A 23,786-nucleotide genomic window follows, 5' to 3' on the forward strand; every position below is an offset into this window, starting at 1 on the left:
TAGCTTAAACGTTGGACTTCAGAGTATGATCAACAAGTGGGAGAAAAATAACCAACAATGACATCCACTAGCTCTGTCATTTGCTGGGGTTCAGCTCATCACCAGGAGGAGTGTTATGCCCTTGAGTCTGGAGAATCATCTGATTCTGTAACTGATATGAGATGGAGGAGAAGCCTTTAGATTGTAAGCTCCTTGAGCAGGGACTGTCCTTCTATGTTAAACTGTACAGCGCTGCGTAACCCTAGTAGCGCTTTAGAAATGTTAAGTAGTAGTAGGCTATTAAAAATGCAGTGCATCAGGTCCTCTTCCCTTGTTGCTGCCACTGCCCCCCTACACAGTGGCTTAAAAAACCCTGTCACAAAAGAGTAGCACCATAACTCTTTGAAGAGGGTGCCAGTCTTGGCTGAGACGACTTGACCGAAAATCATTGTCTTCTCTGCTCTCACAGAGCTTAGGAAAGGAATGGAAAACAAAAATGAGGACGTTATAATGCCTTTGTATTGCTTCATGGTGCGACCGCACCTCAAATATTGTGTGCAGTTCTGGTCACTGCATCTCAAAAAAGATATAGTGGAATTAGAAAAGGTTTAGAGAAGGGTGATGAAAATGATAAAGGGATGGGATGATTTCCCTATGAGGAAAGGCTAAAGCTACTAGGGCTCTTCAGATTTGAGAAAAGATGGCTGAGGGGAGATTTGCTAGAGGTCTATAAAATAAGTCGAGTGGAGCGGGTAGACGTGAATCGCTTGTTTACTCTTTCCAAAAATACTATGACTAGGGGGCACACAACGAAGCTACAAAGTAGTACATTTAAAACAAATTGGAGAGGGGACTGGGGGCATGTCAAGATGGCAGACCAGGCTTGATGGTAGTCGGAGCGTGTCTGAATCCTTTCATTTATTCTTTGAAGAATTGTTCCTATTTCTTGACTATGCCTCATACCAAAAGAAAGGGCGTTGTGAAAAGCTTACTGCTGACAGCTTTAGGTACAACGCAAGTACAGACAACGCTTGACCGATATGCGATTGACCGGCTTGAGCTTACCCGTTGTGGGGGAGGGTGAAGGAGCACCCAACCCACAGGGACTGGAAACAACTTTGTCCTCACTGGATGTGAATCCACCGCCATGTCCCGCTGTTGCATGGGAGTGTTCGGAGGTCCAGGAGCTCTCAGTATCCATAGCTCCAGACTCTTCGTTCGACGGCGACATCCCCAAGACCGTGGGAGGTAACAACAAAGGGCAAAATGTTTTTCCAATGGCGCCTACAGTGGAATCTATTTGGGCCGCGATTCAAACTTTAACTTCTACAGTCACTCAAGCTGCTCAGGAGACTTCGCTAATCGTGAGTAAACTGGATTTATTAACAACTGCGTTTGAAACGTTGAAACAAGAAACTGTGCAAAATAAAACACAGGTTCAACAAGAAATATCTGCTTTGACTACTAAAACGGATTTATTAATTAAGGATAGAATAATAACTCATCGGAAAATAGAGAATTTTGAGAACTATAACAGGCGTTTGAACCTCCGGATTCTTAATTTTCCTCGATCATCAGAAATAAACGATATAGATAGGTTTTCAATCAAATATTTTTTAAACATATCTGTCTCATCAAATTTAATACCTCCTATAAATTAAAATATTTTACTTACCAATTCCTAAAAGGAGAGAAGATGGGAATGTCAGTCTACAGGATTTATCAGCATTTTTGGAACATTCTAATGATGGGATTTTCGAAAGGCGAACTCTCCTTGTCTCATTGGTTTTCGAACAAGATTTAAATATGATTAAAAATTGTACTTTAGAAATGTTGCTAAACCATTCTATGGTGAAAAACTCTGGATATTCCCAGATGTTGTGAAGGTTACTCAGGAAAGACTACGAGCCTTCTTGGCAATGAGAGACGAAGTTAAAGCTTTAGGAGCCAATTTTTTATTGGCATATCCTTGTAAATGTCAAATACGATACCTTGATAATAAGTACCTCTTTCTAGAACCAGAACATTTGAGATCCTTTATAGAGTTGAAGAAAGTGAACAAATAGACCCAGTGTTAAGTTTAGATCATGTAATTCACAGTACATATATATGCGATGTGATCCAGGCCATATACTCATAAATTTACTTTACATTTAAACTCCTCTTATGTTTACCTTTCCCCTGATTTTCAATTTTTGTGGTCTAAGAAAGAATTTGAATTGTTTTACTCCTTTTTGACGATGATACTTTAGTTTGATTTTCTTTTCTGTTTTTCTTAACAAGATGTAATGCTTGTGATTGATGTTTAAAAACTTATAAATAAAGAATTAAAAAAAAAAAAACGAATTGGAGAAAATATTTCTTCACTCAATGTGTAATTAAACTCTGGAATTCGTTGCCAGAGAATGTAGTAAAAGCAGTTAGCGTGGTTTAAAAAAGATTTGGATAGCTTCCTAAAAGTCCATAGGCCATTATTAAAATGGGACTTGGGGAAAATCCACTGCTTATTTCTAGGATAAGCAGCATAAAATGTATTATACTGTTTTGGGATCTTGCCAGGTACTTGTTACCTGGGTTGGCCACTTTTGGAAACAGGATTCTAGGCTTGATGGACCTTTGGTCTGTTCTAGTATGGCAATATTTATGTAAGGAACCTTCTAAACCACATGGCTCAAAGGTGATTGCAAAAAGCTATCATTTTAGTGCAAAAGTGCCACTCCCAAAGCGCATGACACAGAAGTTAGAAAACATTTCAGTACCATCATCTGCACATAAGAAGCTCCATTACAATTCTGAGGCAGTAAAAGCCCCATCCTCAGCCCATGGTGGCGCATCAAGCTGTACCATAGACTGTATTGTGCAGAAAAATTCTTCCAAGGCATATGTTTCGGAAACTTCCTTCTGTCCAATATGAACGATGGTCAGTAATGTTTTTAATATAGGTTCAACTATTTTGTTTGGCACCAATGTTGATTTCACCTGCAGAAGTTGTTTGACAGGTCCAGGCTGTCAAAAAAAAAAAAAAAAAAGCCTGGACCTGTCAAACAGACCAGGCTGGAGGTCCAATGTATTACAAAATATATTAAAATCTCATAACCACAATAACATCATTAAAGTGCTGTCTGTATACTTGTTCCATACCCTTTTACCCTTCTTCAAATACACATTAAGCACAAAGCTTCATTAGAAACATATAACCCCCCGCACCCTACTACTTGAAATTATGACTTGCTCCTAACATACAGTGATGTCCATAAACCACATCAGAATATGAAAGTGTGGTTTATTAAGTCTTCAAATGATGTTCCATAAATCACATGGCAATACATTGTCCAAATTGTTAATATAACGGTACCTCACTTTGCACCAAGTTTTCATAAATATGAGTTTAATAAGATAGTATGTAACACCTTGTTTGTACAAACATTCCTTTCTAACCATGTCGTTATTTGCAATGTGAACACAGGTCCACACCTAATCAGTTTGTAATTATGCCTAATCAATCTACTAGTCCATTTTTAAGTCTTCTACTGTGGTGTTTCCATCTTGAGACATAATCCTTGGTACTACAACCACACAGTTTTTGTTGAGAGACACTGGTGCTGTTGCTTTCCAGTAATAATCCAACTTAAGCATAAATTCCGTTGTGTCAGTACCAGATGGACGTTAGTCCCCCTGGTAAGCAGCTGTTTCTTGTATTAGATTGATTAGGTATAATTACAAACTGATTAGGTTTGGACTATTCACCTTGCTGTAAAAAGCAGGTCTCCTTGAGTAGTATAATAATTCATTGTCCAGGCATAACTATGGCACTGTATGAATAAAATCAGTCAAATGAGTAAATTAATATACTTCCACACTTCCAAGATTCCAGGTGCAGTCCAAAGAAGACTATTAATCTTGAGGCTGCGCCCCTCCGAAGGGACACCACCTTGTAGTGGTGGAGGGGCTGGTGTGTTTCAGTGACTTAGAGGGCTATGCTGAAGGGTTACCCATATCAGACAGGCCTCTGAGGAGAAACCAGACAAAGAGTGTCCCAAACTGGGAGAGTGGTAAGATGGTGACCTGAAGTTCGTATGCCCAATGGCCCAGCTGCCCTCTGAAGTTTCGTCGTCTTTACGTAAATTTCCTCTCTGCAATTGCAGTCACCTTAACTGAGAGGAAGGGGCCAACCGGCGGTCAGCCGCCAATGGTCAGCGTTTTATCCCCTGAGCAGCAAGTGCGGGACCGCTGCGCTATGAACTGCCCACAGATGAAAGGGTTGGCGAGTCCTTTGATTAGCGCCGGCGAAGGAGCGTCGACGCTCTTGGACCTGGAAAAAACAACTCCATCGCTCCCGAATTATTCAACCACCATGTCCAGAGGAGTGAGTTAGAGGTATATGCTGAAACGGAGGATGTTTACAGCAGAACCCGAATAGGCGGAACCACTCCTAAACACCTATGAGAAATCAACTTGGAGTTTTTGGCTCCCGTAGAGGTTACATTGAATACCATCTGGCAGTAAATAATTTTGTTTCAGATATAATTTTATTAGAGAGTTACATGGACAATTCAGTTGAGTAAAAAATTGATATAACAAATGATTCTACATGAGCAAGAAGTGGTTATGATTTTGAAAATGATAATAGACCAGAAATTTTGAATAATAAAATGATTATTATTATAGATGATTAATATCGAGATTACTGTTTTTCCCAGATTTCCGGGTATGACTCCTAAAGTTTTCCTTAGAAATATTTCCTCAAATTATTACTTTAAAAGGAGTGACGGCTATGAAAACTGGGATTACTTTAATCAGTGGGATTTGAATTAGAGACTTAAGTATATGTATTGTTAAATAACTTCTGGTTTTTAAAAGAGAGAGAATGTAATCAGATGTATTTATTTCTAACTAATATTGGACAATGTGTGTTTTCAATGAAATGATTTGACTAATACACTGTATTGGCCTTGAAGAAGCCAACCAAATGATCAATGTGGAATAATGGATTAGACGAGTAATATCTGGGGATAATCAGGTTAATACCACGGGGTTTTTTTTCTGTTTACTGTTTAACTGATCTCCTTATCTTGTTTCACTCTCCCTATTTAGTGGTCTAAGGATGAGAATAGAATTACCTGACTGAAATAATTCCTACATTTCCTGTATTTCCAGCAAGTTGTTTTATCGCTTGTAAAAATTTAAATGGTTATAAATAAAAAATAAAAAATCTTGATGCTGCAATGCACAATCACCCAAAGTTGCTAGAGCCCGTTTTATACTAACGTTGTGGATATCATGAAGACCTGACTGGCTGGGGGTGCCTCCAGGATGAGGTTTGGGAACCACTGGGATAAGGTATCAATTACTCATGGGTAGGGTACTTCAACAGTTGGAAAGTCTCCACTGTTGGTTGATGGGTAGGGGGGCATTATCCATTTATCAATCTAGTGTTCCCCAAAGGATAAGCTGGATATTTAGTCCTCACTTATGAATTATGTTATCTGATGGAGCTGGAGTTATAAAAAGTGCATAAAAGCTGGTATAGCTGGTTGAGTTTTTGAACATGAACGATGCCTGTGTGTGGGGATCCTCCATGCTGCTGTCTTTGCACACTGTACCTCAGGTTTTTTTTCTTCTTTGAAGCCTAACAGTTGTGTGTGCGCTAAGGGTTTGTGTGAGTCCATATTTCTTGTGTTAAACTCTGCTTTTTGGGTTGAGGGACAAAAAAAATGGTAAATGTTACAAAGGATTATAAATCAATGGGAAAAATATGACAAGTCATACTGGATTTTGCAAGAATGCTGGAATTAACATCCCAGTTACAAAACTGTTGGGGTTACTAGAAACTACAGTATAAACAGAATCTCAACATTATCTGCTTACAACACCTTGCCCTTAGTACTGCCCCCACAATGTCCATACTTGGTACAAAGGACCTATTTGCGGGATTTAATCCATAATATTCTAATTTAGAGACTGGACAATCCCATGTGCAAAAGGATAGTGCTGTGCTGGGAACTGAAACCCTTCTTCTGATGTCCTCCAGAATGTTAACATTCATTCTGTCTCGCTCTCTCAGGTTGCCAGCGTTAAAGCCAAAGTGGATTTCTCCATTCTGCTGTGCCCACCCCCGTCTGGCACTGGTAATGGACTGGACGGATATGGAGCTGGTGAGAACGAGGATGAGACAGCTTTAACAGCACTGTCTGCGCCAAGCCCCCAGAGCGAAGCCGTGACCAACGAGTTGCAAGAGCTCTCACTGCAACCAGACATGTGCCTGAATCTGCCCCTGAATCCCAACATGCCCCCTCTGAGCGAGAGGAAGAATGGTAAGAGCTCATTCACATTCCTCACTACTTTGCCTACAACTCCATGGTAATTGGGTTCTGTGTTTTAGAGGGTGAGGACTTTGGGCCACTATTGACTTGAGTCAAACATATGCCAGTGACCTGAGATTAAAGACATTGTGTAGCTGTGCCAGACCTCTGAGCCATCCATTCCTCAATCATATCTTTCATATTACAATTCCCCCCCCCCCCCCCTTCACCCAAACTATTTTCTATTATGATTATTTTAAAACTGGGTTTTCAGGGGATACTTTAGAGCTGGCAGTTTTGTGTTTTTGGTTTAAAAACATCACCCTGTTGTATCTCTTCACTGCATTTTTTCACTTCTTGATGGGGAGTAGCCCTGCGATTGCCCAGAAGTATTTTGTGCATCTGAGTTTTGAGTGTTCTGCATACATATTCTGTCTTTGCCAGCATGCTGCTCAGAAAATGAATAGTGCAGTATTTTAAAAAGTTTGGCATGGTTAACTTTTATTTCACAGAATGCTAAATGGCTAAGTAGACTATCATGCTAATGTAAAGATATATAATACAAAAGTCCACACATTGAAGCTTTTATTAAAAAAAAAAATTAAAAAGCATGCATGGTTTCCTTTCCTTGACAATACAAAAGCTCCACATACATGTTAGTCTAATTAAATACTTACTTATCCTATAGTACAAAAATCATACATAAATAAATTTCCATGCCACAGTGTTCAAATAAGCACGCATGAGCACGCAGCTGTGAAATGCATTGCCACTTGACCTGAAAACAATTTACGACCTAATCAACTTTCGTAAATCTCTAAAGACCTATCTCTTTAACAAGGTATACCACAATGATCTTTAATAGAAACTGTAACGCATCACTATTTACCTGATGTCCTGAATGTTATCTCTCTATACCTGATTGCTTAATTCTGTTATCCATGTTCTTTATGTAATACCAATTGTATCTTTTACTCTGGAATGGCGAATGCCATGAAGGAACATTGTAAGCCACATTGAGCCTGCAAATAGATGGGAAAATGTGGGATACAAATGCAACATATAAATAAAATAAAACCATAGTAATGTTTGTCTAGCTCCAAAACATTTCACAAGATGTAAATCATCCAACTATATTTCTTTCATTAACCAAATCAGTTTCAAACCCCTGACATGTCAGTCTTCACCATGAATCAATTATTTCAGCTCTAGAAAGATGTCATTTATCTCCTTCCACAGAAAATTAATAGCTTCTGTCCCATCAGTGGTTACTATCACAACATGGCCCATAGAGATTGGCGACTATCAGAGAACAAACACGTCAAATCGTGAACAAATCAAGCATTGTTTATTGGTTAATCTCTTAACCAGCCTCCAAAGAATCCATGACTTGAGTTGAAGGAAGTGCACAGCTTCATCAGACAGTATTCTAAAGCATCACAGTAAAGCAGCCCGAATTGTTGTAGACTGTAACAATACAAAATGCCATCCAAAATAAAAGTACAAATCTGACCAAGAGACCACTATGCCAAAAATGACTTACCCTTTGTCAAAAATAAGTACATAAGTATCATCTAATGACTCAAAACAGCTGCCATTATTTGAAAAACACAAAAGCACCACTACATAGACCTGATTTTTATTTCATTACATTGGCCTCAATACACATTGTCAAATTAACCAGTCCTACTTAAATGATGCAAGCCACTTGCCAGTCACTACAGAAACACATGACGTCCACTAATCTATTACATCAACCACAGTATAAATTTCTAAACGTTCGGCCCATTCTTACCAACATCACAATGGTCATTATACCCACACAATGAAGACCAAGCTACCAGTCATTCACAAAACACTGTCACTTCACATCAAGGATGTAAATACATATAAATGAGGTACTGTAAATATACATCCCCACCTCTATCAGCCACACTACTCTGAGTAAACTTGAATTGGTCAGATATCTGAGGCTAAGCAAAGTTGGACCTGGCTAATAGCTGGATGAGGACCACCGGATGTCGTGGACCACAAAAGACAATGGAAACCACAGTAGTATATTACCAAGAATATCACAGTATATACGAAAAAAACTATTGGGGTTGAAAATAAAAATTACTATGGGGAAGTAAGTTACCAAAAAAGCACCCCTGATATTTTCCCAGCCATTAGTCATCCGAAGTTTCAGTTCCAACGTCCCCAGCCAGACCTACCCGTCCTCTTCTCCCTCAACAGCCCTCCTTGCTTTCCTGATGCCCAGCCAGTGCTTAAAACTCATTTTACCTGACTGACGTCGTGACTGCAAAAGAAGCAGAGTAGAGCAGGCTCACCTTCAGCCTTCCCCTTCTCTCTCAATGTCCCGCCCTTGCGGAAACAGGAAATGAGGGTGGGACGCTGAGAGAGAAGTGGAAGGCTGAAGGTGAGCCTGCTCTGCTTCTTTTGCAGTCACGACTTCAGTCAGGTAAAATGAGTTTTAAGCACTGGCTGGGCTGCAGGAAGGCAAGGAGGGCTATTGAGGGAGAAGCGGGGGGGGGGGGGGGGGTGGGGGGGTTGAAACTGGAACTTAGGTGGCAGGTGGGGTTTGGGGCATCACTGGACATGGAGGGGAGAGAGGAGAAATCGCTGGACATGGGAGGGGAGGGAGGAGAAATCGCTAGACATGGAGGGCAGGGGAGAGAGGAGAGTTGCTGGACATGGATGCGGGAGAGGGCAGGGGAGAGAGGACAGTTGCTGGACATGAATAGATGGAGAGGAGGGCAGGGGAGAGAGGAGAGTTACTGGACATGGATGCAGGGGAGAGAGGAGAGTTGCTGGACATGGATGGGTGAGAGCATGGGAGAGAGGAGAGTTGCTGGATATGGATGCTGGTGAGGGCAGGTGAGAGAGGAGAGTTGCTGGACATGGATGCAGGGGAGGGCAGGAGAAATGCTGGACATGGATGGAGGAGAGGGAAGACAGGAAGGAGATGCATATGGATGGAGGGGAGGGGAGAGAGGAGAAATGCTGGACATGGATGGAGGGGAGGGAAGAGAGGAAGTGAGATGCACATGGAGGGGAGAGAGGAGAAATGCTGGACATGGATAGAGGGGAGGAAAGAGAGGAACTTGGATGGCGGGGTGGAGAGAGAGGAAAACTGGTGGACATGAATGTAGGAGAGGGAAGAGAGAGAGGAAGGAGATGCATAAGGATGGAGGGGAGTGAAGAAAGGAAGGAGATGCATACTGATGAGGGAAAGGGAAAAGAGGAGAAAAACTACACATGGATCGAGAAAATAGATACTGGATGGAATGAGGGAAGAGAGGGGGCAGATGCTGAATGGAAAGGGGGGAGAGGGGGTAGACGCTGGATGGAAAGGGGGAAGAGGGGGCAAATGCTGGATGGAAAGGGGGAAGAGGGGGCAGATGCTGGAAGGTAAGGGGAGAGAGAGGGGGTAGACGCTGGATGGAAAGGGGGAGAGTTAAGATTGAGGAAAGAAGAAACAAGAGACTGGGACCAGCACAATTAGAAACAGTAAACAGCCAGACCACAAAGGTAGGAAAAAATGAATTTTATTTTTAGTTTATGATAAAGTAGTGTGGTAGCTGTGTTTAATAAATACAGAAAATGGAAGTAAGGTGATATCTTTATTGGACTAATTTTAATACATGTTTGACTAATGTTTGGAGACCAAACCCTCCTATCTCGTGTCAGAACAGAATACCGTAACAGCAGTATACTGTCCTGACCTGAGGAAAGAGGTTTTGGCCTTTGCAAACTAATTGAAACATGTATTTAGTCCAATAAAAATGATATATTTTCCATTTTTTGTTTTATTTGTATTTGTTAACCTATAGTATAGTGATTGAAATATTAACATGTTTCTTCATTATCATGCTACCCACGATCCTTTTGCTACTACTAAATGTATATTTTCTTATATAATTCTTATATATTTCTTATTATGCTTGCTTGTTAAAACACTATCATGTTCTATCATCATGCTACCCAAAATCTTTCTGTTATTACTAAATGTATACTTTCTCATGTATTTCCACTACTCATGATGTATTGTAAGCCACATTGAGCCAGCAAAGAGTTGGGAATATGTGGGATACAAATGCAACAAATAAAATAAATAAAAATGTCAGTTTTTGAAATTTGCATCTCTTTATATTTGCACAGTACAGGGGGACTGAGGGGTGGGACTGTTCAGGGAAGAAGTCCTGGTGCAGGTTGCAGGCAGCCTATGAGTGGCGCTGCCACTACCCAGGTGAAGACTGCAGCAGACAGGATTTTAAGGTGGAGGGTTGGGGGGAGAGAACACACTGCCTGTTAAAAAAAAAAAAAAAAAAATTTGGCACCTCTAATCACTTTGAAAAGTTGACTCCTATGTCTCTGCCCATAATATTTTGGTATAAAACCTAATGTTTTTTTTTTATTTTTTATGTCCTTCCCCCATACTCCTGGAAAACTCTTTATGTGAATGATGAAAATACACATTCCCTGTTGCTCATATACAGGGTGGGCAGTCATTGATCTATTGATTGCCTTCCCCATGTACTGTAGAATTAAGGGTTACACGAGCTGTAGTATGGTGATATATTTTCTTTGGACTACTATAATACATGTGTGACTAACTTTCAAGTTATGCTCCCTATATGAGGACAGTGAAGAAACTATGCAGTTACATTGGGTTTGAATAGTGTAGTCAGCTAGTCCTTAAATTCTCTGCATATGCCATTACAGTTTGGCAAAGGGTGTTTTGTATATATGTGGATATAGGTGAGAAAGCCAGTAGCCTTACGTGTTTAAAGTGTTTGATCATCTTAATTTCAAATGTGTTGTGCTCTTGTGTGGAGGAATAGCCTAGTGGTTAGTGCAGTGGACTTTGATCCTGGGGAACTGGGTTCGATTCCCACCGCAGCTCTTTGTGACTCTGGGCAAGCCACTTAACTCTCCATTGCCCCAGGTACAAATAAATACCTGTATATACTATGTAAACTGCTTTGAATGTAGTTGCAAAAACCATAGAAAGGCGGTAGTATATCAAGTCCCATTCCCATTTTGTAAGTACCCTGATTGTGAGGTCTTTAAGAAGTGATCTGCCTTTTAAAAATGCCCATTTACTGACCTACTGTGTGTGTTGTGGTTTTATTCTTGCGCTCTCTTTTTTTTTTTTTTTTTGCTTTTTGCACTGAGCTAGCATTCCCCTTTGTGTTTTGTTTTTGGTTTTTTCATTTTTCTTTTTTTTTTTTTTTGGGGGGGGGGGGGGGTGCGTTGGGTCTTGGATACTACATTCTCAAAGGAGCCTGAATGTGAGCCCTTTATTCTAAATCTCTTTTCCCATGTTGCTGACTGTAGGATCCTGTGGTACGTGGTGGCATTGCATTATGTTATGGTATCTTGCAGGATTTGACCTGAAGAAGAGAGAGCTGCTCACAGGTGTATTTAGTTAGTCTGATAAAAAGATTTCGCCTACAACTTGTTTGACTTTCATTTTCATATGATGCAAGTAGGACTAATTGCCAGCACAATATTTTGCTCAAAATTTTATGGAAATGTGTGGTCAAATTTAATTACAAATGACACCTTTGTCATGCACAGATTCTTTTGGTGTAGTCACCCCCCTGCTCCTCCAACCTTGGTGCTTGTTGAAAACTACTAAAGAGGCTCAAGTTCAGCAGGGAACTACTGTCCAAGACTGGATTTTCACCTTAGATGTGTTGGAGGGTGATGTCCTTCGGAATATATAATTTTCTCCCATTGTACATCTATTCTGAGCAAGCAACGCACACAAAAAGAGGCACCTTAAAATTGTCATAACATTAACTGTGAAATATTTTCTGGGTACTAGGTGCAATATTGTACTGTTCAATGGGAAGCACCATAAGATCTGACCTGCAGTGCTGATTCCTCCTAGTGACATGTCAAAGAGCATTTCAGATTTGTTGCTGGTTGGATGGTCTATAGCTCATAGTTCTATCTAACTGCTAAGAGCATATGTTGGAAAATGTGTTGCTGGGTGCTTAGATACCTAAACATGCATAGAAACCATGGGCGTAGACTGGGGGGGGTGAGGGGGTACAATGCCCCCCCAAACGACGTGACGACTGGCGCCAGTAGTAAAAAAAAAAAAAGAAGCAGCCACGCGCTCGTCTCCGTCCACTTTGCTTCCCTGCCCCCTCTGTCTGCATCCCGCCTTCCTCTGATGTCATTTCCTTTCAGGCGGGACGCAGACAGAAAGGGCAGGGAAGCGAAGTGGACGGAGACGACCGCATGTCTGTCTACCCCCTCTCTTCCTCCCTCCCTCCGGCGCAGGCAGCAGTCTTCTTCAGCTTTTCTGTGTCCCTGGCAGCGGTAGCAACGTACACACTGCCTTCGGCTCTGCCCCGAAGCCTTCTCTTCAAGTTCCTGTTCCCTCATAGGTGGGAACAGGAACTTGAAGAGAAGGCTTCCGGGGCAGACCGAAGGCAGCGTGTACGTCGCTACCGCTGCCAGGAACACAGGCTGAAGAAGACTGTTGCCTGCGCCAGAGGGAGGGAGGGAGAGAGGGGGTAAACGGAGTCACAATCCTGGACCTCACGGGGGGGGGGGGGGGGCAGCAGAGGGAAGATGGATGGGACGGAGGAGTGGGGAGCAGAGGGAAGGAGCAAGAGATGGATGGGACTGGGAGAGGTGGGGAGCAGAGGGAAGGAGCAGGAGATGGATGGGACTGGGAGAGGAGGTGAGCAGAGGGAAGGAGCAGGAGATGGATGGCACTGGGAGAGGTGGGGAGCAGAGGGAAGGAGCAGGAGATGGATGGGACTGGGAGGGGTGGGGAGCAGAGGGAAGGAGCAGGAGATGGATGGGACTGTGAGGGGTGAGGAGCAGAGGGAAGGAGCAGGAGATGGATGGGACTGGGAGAGGAGGTGAGCAGAGGGAAGGAGCAGGAGATGGATGGGACTGGGAGGGTGGGGAGCAGAGGGAAGCCTACTGGAAAGAAGACACTGCATAAAACAGAAGACACTGGGACCAAAGCGAATAGAAAAACTAAATGATCAGACAACAAAGGTAGAAAAAAGTATTTTATTCAGAATTTATTAATTGAAATATGTCAGCTTTTTGAAATGTGCATCTGTGATATTTTGCCTGTAAATTTCAATTTTTCTGGTATTGCTGCATGCTGAGTCTGACTTCTTGAGTTAACTTTCCAGTTCAGTATTTTGCCTTCATACTTTTTTATTTCTAGTTCCTTGTGTCATGTCTGTTGTGTCATGTGTTTTTCATGTGTGATTAAGGTGCAGTATTCTGCTAGCGTGTTGTATTTGCAGCCCTTTTTGTTTTGCTTTTTTTCACGAGGTAGTGTATTGGTGTTTTAGAGCCTGGTGTAATTACAGTTCTGCCTTTTCACGCATAAGGTTGTAGCTCGTCCTGTCCTTGGAATTAGTTCTGTTATGATTTAGTAAGGATATGAGTGTTTTTGCATAAGTTTGTGTATAGCGTTTTGCAGTGGAGACCTTACTGAGGTGGCACCAAAACATCAGAAAGGGTGTAGAGCCTAAATCATGACACACTACCTCTTGAAGGATCTACATATAGAGCTTATGCATTTCTAAGGTCAACACTGGTATGGTATGGGAAAGGGGTTGGGGAAATACTACTGGAGATGAAGAGGGAGTGCTGGGTAAGGAGGAAAGAAGGAAGGAAGGAAGGAAGGGAGAAAGAGCCTGCTTGATATCTCATACGTATTCATTATGGTTATTCCCCAAAAAAGCCAGCTCTTTTTCCCTTCCTTCCTCCATATTAGCATATCATTTGCATATATATATATATATATATATATATATATATATATATATATATATATATATATATATATATATATATATATATATGCAAATGAATATGCTAATATGCTCCGCCTCATCCTTTGCCCCCCCAAATGAAACAGTTAAACTACACCTATGATAGAAACTGGAATAAGGAGAGCAGGATTTTGCCAATGCTTTTGTTAAATGGCTGCTTATGAGTTAAAATTTCTGCTTTCTTTTATATTATGTATAAATTGCATCTTGTTGTTGCTTGCAACTTCTGTATAAATTTAAGATTTGTTGTACAGCCTTAGATGTAAGGCACTGGGTTATAGTGGGAGGGATAGCACTTTGTGGAAGAATGAAGAAGAAAAAAAAAAAAAAAGCAGGTCTTCCTCACTTTGAGTACAGCAGTAGCAGAATTCTAGAAATAATCTTACTAGTTTCCAAGACTTTCCCTGGTGATTCTGCAGCCAGTTGGCTTTGCAGGATGTCTGTAATATGCATAAAAGAGGTTGCTTTTCTTTCTTTCTTTCTTTCTTTTTTTACAAGTAGAGAAAACTTGCAATAAAATACAGAGAAAAAATGATGTTAAAGAAAAAGATATCACAGTTAAATTATACAACTACACTCTTCCTTAGACCACAAAATAGAAATCAAGGAGGGGGAGGTGAAGTAAGAATAAGGAGATCACATTTCTTAAGATACAAAAGAGGAAAATGACCTAACCCGCATATTCCCACTTAATTATTGACATATCAGTTGTTCCCATCGGTCCACTGGATCGCTTCTTCATATCTAAGAAAATTCGCAATTGGTTTGGTTCAAAGAAAACATACTTATTGCCCAGGAAATGCACCAAACATTTGCATGGATATGCTAACAGAAAAGTTGCTCCTAAAGCCCTTGTTTCTTCTGAGTCAAAAGTCTATCTTGTGTAACTTTTTCCACATCTGGATAGATCCATACTCTTTGTCCACAGAATGGTATAGAAGAATTTTTAAAATACAGTCTCATCACTGAATTTAGGTCTTGTTCAAATACAAATGATACGATTAATGTTCCTCTAGTGGATACTTCAGTCAGTGAATCTTCTAAGAAAGCTGGATCCTGGGTTCAACTCCCTGTATTTGAGGTAAATTCCCAGAATTTACAGGTTCCCCTCCTTTTTGAGTGGAGGGTGGTAAATAATATATTTTATTACATGGGGGAATAGCTAATGAAGGAATTTTCAGAATTTCCAGTAAATACTTTTTGAAGAAGTCAAGAGGAGTCATACCTGCAGATCTGGGAAAGTTCAGTACTCTCAATGTTAGTCGTCTGTTATAATTCTCCATTTGTTCTGTTTTTCGGTATGTTGCAAGCTTATCTTTTACCAAAACGTCCATTGTAAGTTTTATATTTTTGAACTCTGTGTCTGTATAACCTGATTTGCCGTTTCATTTTTAACCTTCTCCAGAGATTCAGTAAGATTATCCATTTTACTCACGATTAGAGTCGATTTGGTAACCGCAACCGTTAAGTCCTAAATTGCTTTCCAGATGGATTCCAATGTAGCTTCCACGGGAGATTTAGACTCCAAGTTGGTAATCACTGCGGGTTTAGAAGCTGCACCGCCAATCTGGACCCTGCTGTTAACGATCTCGTCGCATAGTGGTCTAATGTTTGCTGGATAGGGGACAAAGTTCTGGCCATTGGCGGTTGGCCTTTTGCCGTTCCCTTCCTCTTCGTTTGTGGCATCAGAAAAGAAAAAAATGTAAGTGGAAAACTCCAGAGAACAGCAGAACCGCTTAGCGTACGAGCTTCTGATCGCAATCTTGCCACACCCCCACCTTGACTGATAAGAGAGGTTTTCATGTATTAGAAACCTGATATATGAACATTGATCTTGTATGTGTTTGTTTTGGATGTCCTGAAAATCCCAGTGACTGTGGGGTCAAAAAGGAAGGCTTAGGAAGCTTCTCTTCCTAAAGCGTGATATTCAAAATGATTTAACCAGGCAGAAAAGGTTCCTGCCTGGTTAAATTGCTCTGGGTGGCCCAACCACTAATATTCAGTGGCACTTAACTGGATAGCACTAACCATCGCGGCACATGCAGTGCAGCCCTAATTATTGCCTGATTAGTTATCTGGATAACTTCCAGGTACTGTCAAACAGATATTGATTGCCGGTACCCAGATAGGTGATAGGACTGACTATCCGGGCCTAATTCTACCCATGGCAGTCAGTGCTGTTAAAAATGCTGACTGCCACAGGCTGAATATTGGAGGAAAAGAGGGGGGTACTTTGATTATGGACATATGGCAAGATAGTGCTACTGTAGAGGGTGGTAAAGTTTCTGATGCTATCCAGAATCATTTTTGACTGTGGCCCATAGTATGAACCTTTTGATATTTGGCTTGATTTATGGCTCCCATGCTAGAATCCTTGCCAGCTTCTAAAACTGCAGTTCGTAGGTAAAATGCTTAGTCCTCTGCAATAATTTCAGCAATCGTTGCAAGGGTTGGAAAAATTGATCAGAAAAGAATTGGCCATGTGATGGAGAAATTGATGGAAATACTATGAAAGGAATGTGTCAAGTGGGGAGATTTACAGGTTTTGAAGTTGCATGGGCTCACTAGGGGGAGGATATAGCAAACAAGATTTGCTTAATTTATTTGACTGGGTTGCCAAGGAGGGTGCTGCATACAGATGCCTAAGATTTCAGTAGGATCCTTGAAATAGTTTTCCATAGCTGATGGATTTAAAATCTTGGTGGCTGGGAATTTAGGATCTTAAGTAGTAAGGTGGAAAAATGGATTAAAAACTGAGGGATAAGCTACAAAAGGTGTGGGGAAAATCTTGACTGTGAGGAAAGGAAGACCACCATCTATTTGATACATGACCATAATGCAAGTAGAACTAACGCTGCCACCTCAATACTTTGCTCAAACTTTTATGGACTGTGTGGTCAAATTTAATTACATAGGGTGAATGTGAAAGGGGAGAAACTCAGGAGCATTCTAAAGGAAATGTTTTGCAAAAAGGTTGGTGGATGTGTGGAATGGCCTCCCGGTGGAGGTAGAGGAGACCAAAACTGATCTGAATTAAAGAAAGCATGAGACAAGCACTTAATCTCTAAGGGCGAAGAAGGGGATAAATTTAATGAATTCTCTGTAAACCTGGAGGATGTAATGGGGCAGTTCTACAAACTGAAGAGTAGCAAATCTCCTGGACCGGATGGTATTCATCCCAGAGTATTGATAGAACTGAAAAATGAGCTTGTGGAGCTATTGTTAGTAATATGTAATTTATCCTTAAAATCGAGGGTGGCCAATGTAACACCAATTATTTTTTTTAAAAGGTTCCTGAAGAAATCCGGGAAATTATAGACCGGTGAGTCTGATGTTGGTGCCGGGCAAAATGGTAGAGACTATTATTAAGAACAAAATTACAGAGCATATTCAAAAGCATGGATTAATGAGACAAAGCCAACATAGATTTAGTGAAGGGAAATCTTGCCTCACCAATCTACTACATTTCTTTGAAGGTGTGAACAAACACGTGGGTGAGCCGGTTGATATTGTTTATCTGGATTTTCAGAAGGCTTTTTACAAATTACCTCATGAAAGACTCCAGAGGAAATTGGAGAGTTATGGGATAGGAGGTACTGTTCTATTGTGAATTAAAAACTGGTTAAAAGATAGAAAACAGAGTAGGGTTAAATGGTCAGTATGCTCAATGGTGAAGGGTAGTTAGTGGGGTTCCCCAGGGGTCTGTGCTGGGACCGCTGCTTTTTAACATATTTATAAATGACCTGGAGATGGGAGTAACTAGTGAGGTAATTAAATTTGCTGATGATACATTCAAAATCGTTAAATCGCGGGAGGATTGTGAAAAATTACAAGAGGACCTTACAAGCCTGGGAGACTGGGCATCCAAATGGCAGATGATGTTTAATATGAGCAACTGCAAAGTGATGCATGTGGGAAAGAGGAACCCGAATTATAGCTACGTTATGCAAGGTTCCACGTTAGGAGTCATGGACCAAGAAAGGGATCTAGGTGTCGTTGTTGATGATACGTTGAAACCTTCTGCTCAGTGTGCTGCTGCAGCTAAGAAAACAAATAGAATGTTAGGTGTTATTAGGAAAGGAATGGAAAACAAAAATGAGGATGTTATAATGCCTTTGTATCACTCCATGGTGCGACCGCACCTCGAATATTGTGTTCAATTCTGGTTGCCGCATCTGAAAAAAGATATAGTGGAATTACAAAAGGTGCAAAGAAGGGTGATGAAAATGATAAAGGGGATGGGACGACTTCCCTATGAGGAAAGGCTAAAGCAGCTAGGGCTCTTCAGCTTGGAGAAAAGGCAGCTGAGGGGAGATATGATAGAGGTCTATAAAATAATGAGTGGAATTGAATGGGTAGATGTGAAGCATCTGTTTACGCTTTCCAAAAATACTAGGACTAGAGGGCATGCGATGAAGCTACAATGTAGTAAATTTGAAACGAATCAGAGAAAATATTTCTTCACTCAACATGTAATTAAACTTTGGAATTCGTTGCCAGAGAATGTGGTAAAGGCGGTTAGCTTAGCGGAGTTTTAAAAAGGTTTGGATGGCTTCCTAAAGGAAAAGTCCATAGACCATTATTAAATGGACTTGGGGAAAATCCACTATTTCTGAGATAAGCAGTATAAAATGTTTTGTACTCTTTTGGGATCTTGCCAGGTATTTGTGACCTGGATTGGCCACTGTTGGAAACAGGATGCTGGGCTTGATGGACCTTTGGTCTTTCCCAGTATGGCAATACTTATGTATGGATGGGTAGACTGGATAGGCCACTTTTATTTATTAGGATTTATTTACCGCCTTTTTGAAGGAGTTCACTCAAGACGGTGTACAGTAAGTTTGTATGCCATCATTTTCTATGTTTCATATGCTTTAGTTTGTTGTCATAAACAATCTTGTAATGTTGGAAGAAGGGATGGTACTGTATGTCATTCTGCAGATGACATCCCAAAAGTAAAGAAATTGAAGTGCACACTTTTAGTGACACATTGGCACATTTTCTCTTTCATTGGCATGTTCAGGTATATCTGTGGAGAAAGGCATGGTGAAATGTTTCTTGGTAGTATGGGGAAATGTGTAGGTGGTGATGTATGTGTCTATAGGGAAAGGGGAAATGGGATTTGATATACCGCCTTTCTGAGGTTTTTTTTGCAACTACATTCAAAGCGGTTTACATATATTCAGGTACTTATTTTGTACCAGGGGCAATGGAGGGTTAAGTGACTTGCCCAGAGTCACAAGGAGCTGCAGTTGGAATAGGACTCTGTTCCCCAGGATCAAAGTCCCGGGAGGATACAAGGATATATGTGGCAAGGGTGTGCACTAGGCACTCTTCTTTTCACTTTTCCCCTGTGTGGCCCCCTTTTCTCTGCCCCCATCCAAACCTCCTATCACCTGTTCACACCACAGGCTCCTTTACTTTTTAGTGGCAGGAGGTGGCCTCTGTCATCGAGTGATGAAGCTTTGCTCTCGGTTTCAGACCTTAAGTGTGCTTTCAGTACCCAGGGCTTGGAATTGTTTGCAGTTGCTAGGGTCCATGGCAATGTCTCTGTATCTAGTGCTATGGGCCAGGGCCCACATGCACCCCTACAGAGTGCTCTGCTTTCTTGTTGGTCTTCTCAGGCCCATCAGTTCAATTTTTGCCTCCCCCTGTCAGTGTTGCTGCTGAGTCATCTAGAGGTGGTTGGTTTCCCGCCACCACAGATGCCAGCCTTAGAGGCTTGGGGGCTCGTCTGGTCAGGGTGGCTCAGGACTGCAGGTTGCCCGCTGAGGCTGAGTAGTCCATCAATCTTCTTGAAGTGAGGAAGATTTGTTTGGTCTTAAATAAAATGGTAATTTGCCATGAGGTTATTCTCAGGAGTCTCTGCAAGAATCAACCTGTTTGTAATCCAAAGCTTATTTATACTTTATAAGGTCAAAGATCACTCTTTTAGTAAAAAGTAATGTTATCTTAAAGTATGACAGCATTATGATTTTAACATTGTTGACCCCCCCCCCCCCCACCAAAAAAACACCCCCAAAACAGTTCATTACCCTCAACATAGTTGAGATAAAAACTTACAGAAACTTCAATGGAATTCAAAATGTCTGCCATAGAAAAAAACAAATAAAACGATGATCAAAAATGAAATCATTCAGTGCCCATGTAGAATCGCTATAAATAGTTAAAAATTGCTAAAAATGGTGCCATTTTGTGTTAATTCTAGAAGGAAGTGACACCTTTCTATTCCTTCTAGTCCTTGCCCCTGATGCAGTCTTATTCAGGTGAAATGTGGTCATATCAGGCACAGTATCTCCTTTGATGCAGTAAAGTCTCTTAAAACTATTTAGTTTGTCACTTTTATTATCTGTTGCTGTTCTTGCTAGCCAATGGATGGTACTTCAGTGGAGCCTCAACCTGGTGTTGGTGACTCTAGCCAGCACCCCTTTTGAGCCCCTGTGTTTGGCCTTACTCTCAAGGTATTTTTTTCTTGTCATCTGTTCCACTAGAAAGATTTTGGAGCCTCATGCCCTGTCTTGCAGAGATTCTTATTTAGCTGTCTCTTCCAATTGTTTCCCTGCGGTCTGTTCTTTCCTTCTGAAAGAAGGTGGTTTCAAGTTTTAATTTGATGTATGGCTTGTCTTAGGTTCTTCTTAAGCTGGACATCGTTAGAGTTCTCCTTCATTATTTGGAAGTCACTAATTCTTTTCCTTTGTCAGATCATCTGTTTGTCCTTTTTGTAGGGTCCTCATAAGGGGCATCCTGCTTCAGTCTTCCCTTGCTATTGGATTAAGTCTGCCATGAAGTCAACCTACATTCATGAGGGAAGATCAATTCTTCATGGCTTTAGAGCCTATTCCACTTGATCTCAGCTATGCCCTTTTAGCTAAAAAGGATGTTTGCAGGGCAGTAAGTGTGGTCGTCCCTTCATTCTTTGTCAAACATTACAAACGTGATGTCTTGACTAGAGAGGACAATGTCTTTTGGCAGGGCAGTTTTGGAGAGGTCTGTCTCTTCCTCTAATTCTGTAGGGTAAGAACTTTGTGGTACATTCCATGGGTTTGGACTGGTCTGTCAGGATGATAAGGAAGGTGAAATTTGTCCTTGCCTGTTAATTTCTTGTCCTTGAGTCCTACTAGACCAGTCCAAGACCCACCTCAGAAAATGGGGGAAGTGTGGCAATTGTGTAAGGGTTTTTGGTCTGCCACTTGTCTGTAATTAGCCTGATTTGCAAGAGATTTGCTCAAAGGCCTTTCCTTATGGAAGTGTCTTAATTTTTTTTATTGTTTTTTTTTTCTTCCTAATTCTTTTTTCTTTGTTTTGAGCTGCTTTTGGCAATAGCATACTGGAAGATTTGTGGCTGCACGTCTCCATGTATGGATGTTTTCGGAATCTTCAAGTTCTGTGCCTCTATCTGGTAAGAGGATATAGCCCATATATCTGGACTGGTCTAGTGGGATTCAAGAAAAGGAAGTTAACAGGTAAGAACAAGCTTCACCTTTTCATTTTGGTCTGAGAATATTGTCCTGGCTTAATCTTTCATCTCTTCGCTTCAGTTAATGCTTGTTTCTGACCCTTACTGTTTTCTACTTGTCCTACTTCTCAGTGACAGTTGCTACTTCCACTAGAAGGAATTACATGTGTTACTTTCTGTGCAGTTGACTTTTGATGAGATTTATTATACAACTTATGCTGTTGTGTTACAATTGGTGAATATCCTTCATTTATTCCCCACATTATTTCTGTCTCTTTACAGAAAATAAGACATGGAAAACAATGCAGTACTTGATTGGTAGTACTGCAAAATAAGTCTTAGTATTTGTTCTCCATTAGAAATCTTGTGTTTTGAGAAGAAATTTAGGAATACAAGCACCTTTTTAAATTGACTGTTAACTTATATATTTTATCAAAAGTTACATCAGCAGATAAAACTTTTTTGATAGAATCTGTTAGCAGTCTAGACCACAAGCCTGGGTCTTAGAAAAAGCATAAATTGGACAGTGCAGTGTTATTCATTTCTTGTTTTTCGTAGGCTGCCTTCTCAACTAATGGTGATATTGCATGACTTATCTTTCGAAAGTACTGAAGTCTTATGATGCATCTGGCAGCTTCTTTTCATCAGTTTCCACAGGCACAGTGTCCGTTTTAACCTAATTTAAAACTTGCTTTTGTTCATCTACCTTCTTAGTTAATGTAATGCCTGAGCCAGACTGCAGTAAGGCCTTATCTGTTTTGAAAAACTGAAGAATTGATTGGTGACCTTTATTTACTTTTTCTCATGCCAGCTTGTTTCTGGCTGCCTGATCTTTATTTATACCTAACGTTGTGTGTGTGCATGTGTGTTTAACTTGGTACTCATTTTGGGCCTTCAGGTCCTACCAGCAATGGAGCTTGTTGTATAGAGAAACAAAAATCCTCATGTCTCTGAAACAAGTCCCAAAATGAACTGCACCAATACATATACTTTGTTCTACAAAAGGGCCTTTGGCTAACCAGCAACTGGCTGTTCCGCACAACAATACTGCTTGTAGGTAATATTCATAAATATCCTTCAATTTTGCTTTAATATTTTTCCCCATAAGAGGGTGGCAGCCTTGGCCACCCCATTCTCTTGGATCTTTGGGCCTTGGTAAAGCATGTCCTTTTTCCATTGCCTACCCAGGCTTTTTCTCCAGATGTTTCAGTGAGGAAAACATAATTCCCGCCTTTCATCCTTAATGGGTGACATGGGTGAATTGGTGCAATAATACCATTTACTGTGTCAATGGATTAGGAGTTTTACTGGGTGTGGAAGTCTTGGATAAATGACAGATACCAAGCTGCAAAATCTACCCCCTCCCCCACACCACGTTTTAGGCTCCACTCCTGAAGAGCAACTGTATGTTTTTGCTTCAGAATGAAGGGTGCAACACACAATTCAGATTGAGTGACAGAGGCTGCTACCACTTTAAATCACCCCAGATGCTCACTTCTGAAATTATTTGCTGCTTAAGTACTTTAAGAGGTCCTGAATCTGCAGCTCCTCAGATACTAAAGCAATAGTATGGGGATGATCAAAAGCAAACTCCGGCGCTAGAGGCTGTTAGTGCCATCCTAGCACCGGCGTTTGCTACTGCCCAATGATCAGAGTTCCCAAGCGTGTGAAACAACGCGCTCGAGGGCTCTGAACATAAGTAGCATGCAAAACAGGGTTAAACATATTCATCTCCAATGATCAGCGCGCCAAAGATTGGGTTGCTGGCTGCGGCAAACCCTATGCCAGCTCCGAGCTGGTGTTAGGGTTTGCAGATCATCGGGGAGGAATGATGAACCCTGTCCAGCATGCTAGCAGGCCCCCAATCCCCCCCAACAAAGCAAACCTGAAGACCCCCCCCCCCCAGTGACAGGGGGGCTGGAGGTCCGGCAGACCTACGATCCCACCCCCCCCCCCCCCCCCAGGTTCAGGGAGGGCTGAAGATCTGGTTGGTCTCCAGCCCCCCCAACTCCCCTCAATATTTCCAAAACAGTCCCTGGTGGCCCAGTGGGCGACCAACCCCCCCCCCCTTCCAAGCGACAGGGGGGGCTGTAGGTCCCCCCCCCCCCCCCCCCGACAATCCCCCCCCCCCCCAGGTTCAGGGAGGGCTGGAGATCCAGTGGGTCTCCAGCCCCCCTAACTTCCCCCCCAGCAAAGGGTCCCTGGTGGTCCAGTGATCAATCCGCT

General features: G+C 41.5%; 1 protein-coding gene across 3 annotated transcripts in view; it reads left to right on the forward strand.

The window, feature by feature from the left end:
• The window catches only part of MRTFA (myocardin related transcription factor A), a 342,546-nt gene that overhangs the window by 90,190 nt on the left and 228,570 nt on the right, over window positions 1-23,786 (forward strand). For all 3 annotated transcript variants that reach the window (XR_003942109.1, XM_030202867.1, XM_030202876.1), the window contains exon 3: window positions 6,044-6,293. Coding sequence is in view for 2 of the 3 variants with exons in the window: in XM_030202867.1 (XP_030058727.1) it covers window positions 6,044-6,293 (250 nt within the window). In the remaining variant the exon portion in view is untranslated. The remainder of the gene's footprint in view (window positions 1-6,043; window positions 6,294-23,786) is intronic.

Source organism: Microcaecilia unicolor, chromosome 1 (assembly GCF_901765095.1).
Source record: "Microcaecilia unicolor chromosome 1, aMicUni1.1, whole genome shotgun sequence".
NCBI classification, from domain to species: domain Eukaryota; kingdom Metazoa; phylum Chordata; class Amphibia; order Gymnophiona; family Siphonopidae; genus Microcaecilia; species Microcaecilia unicolor.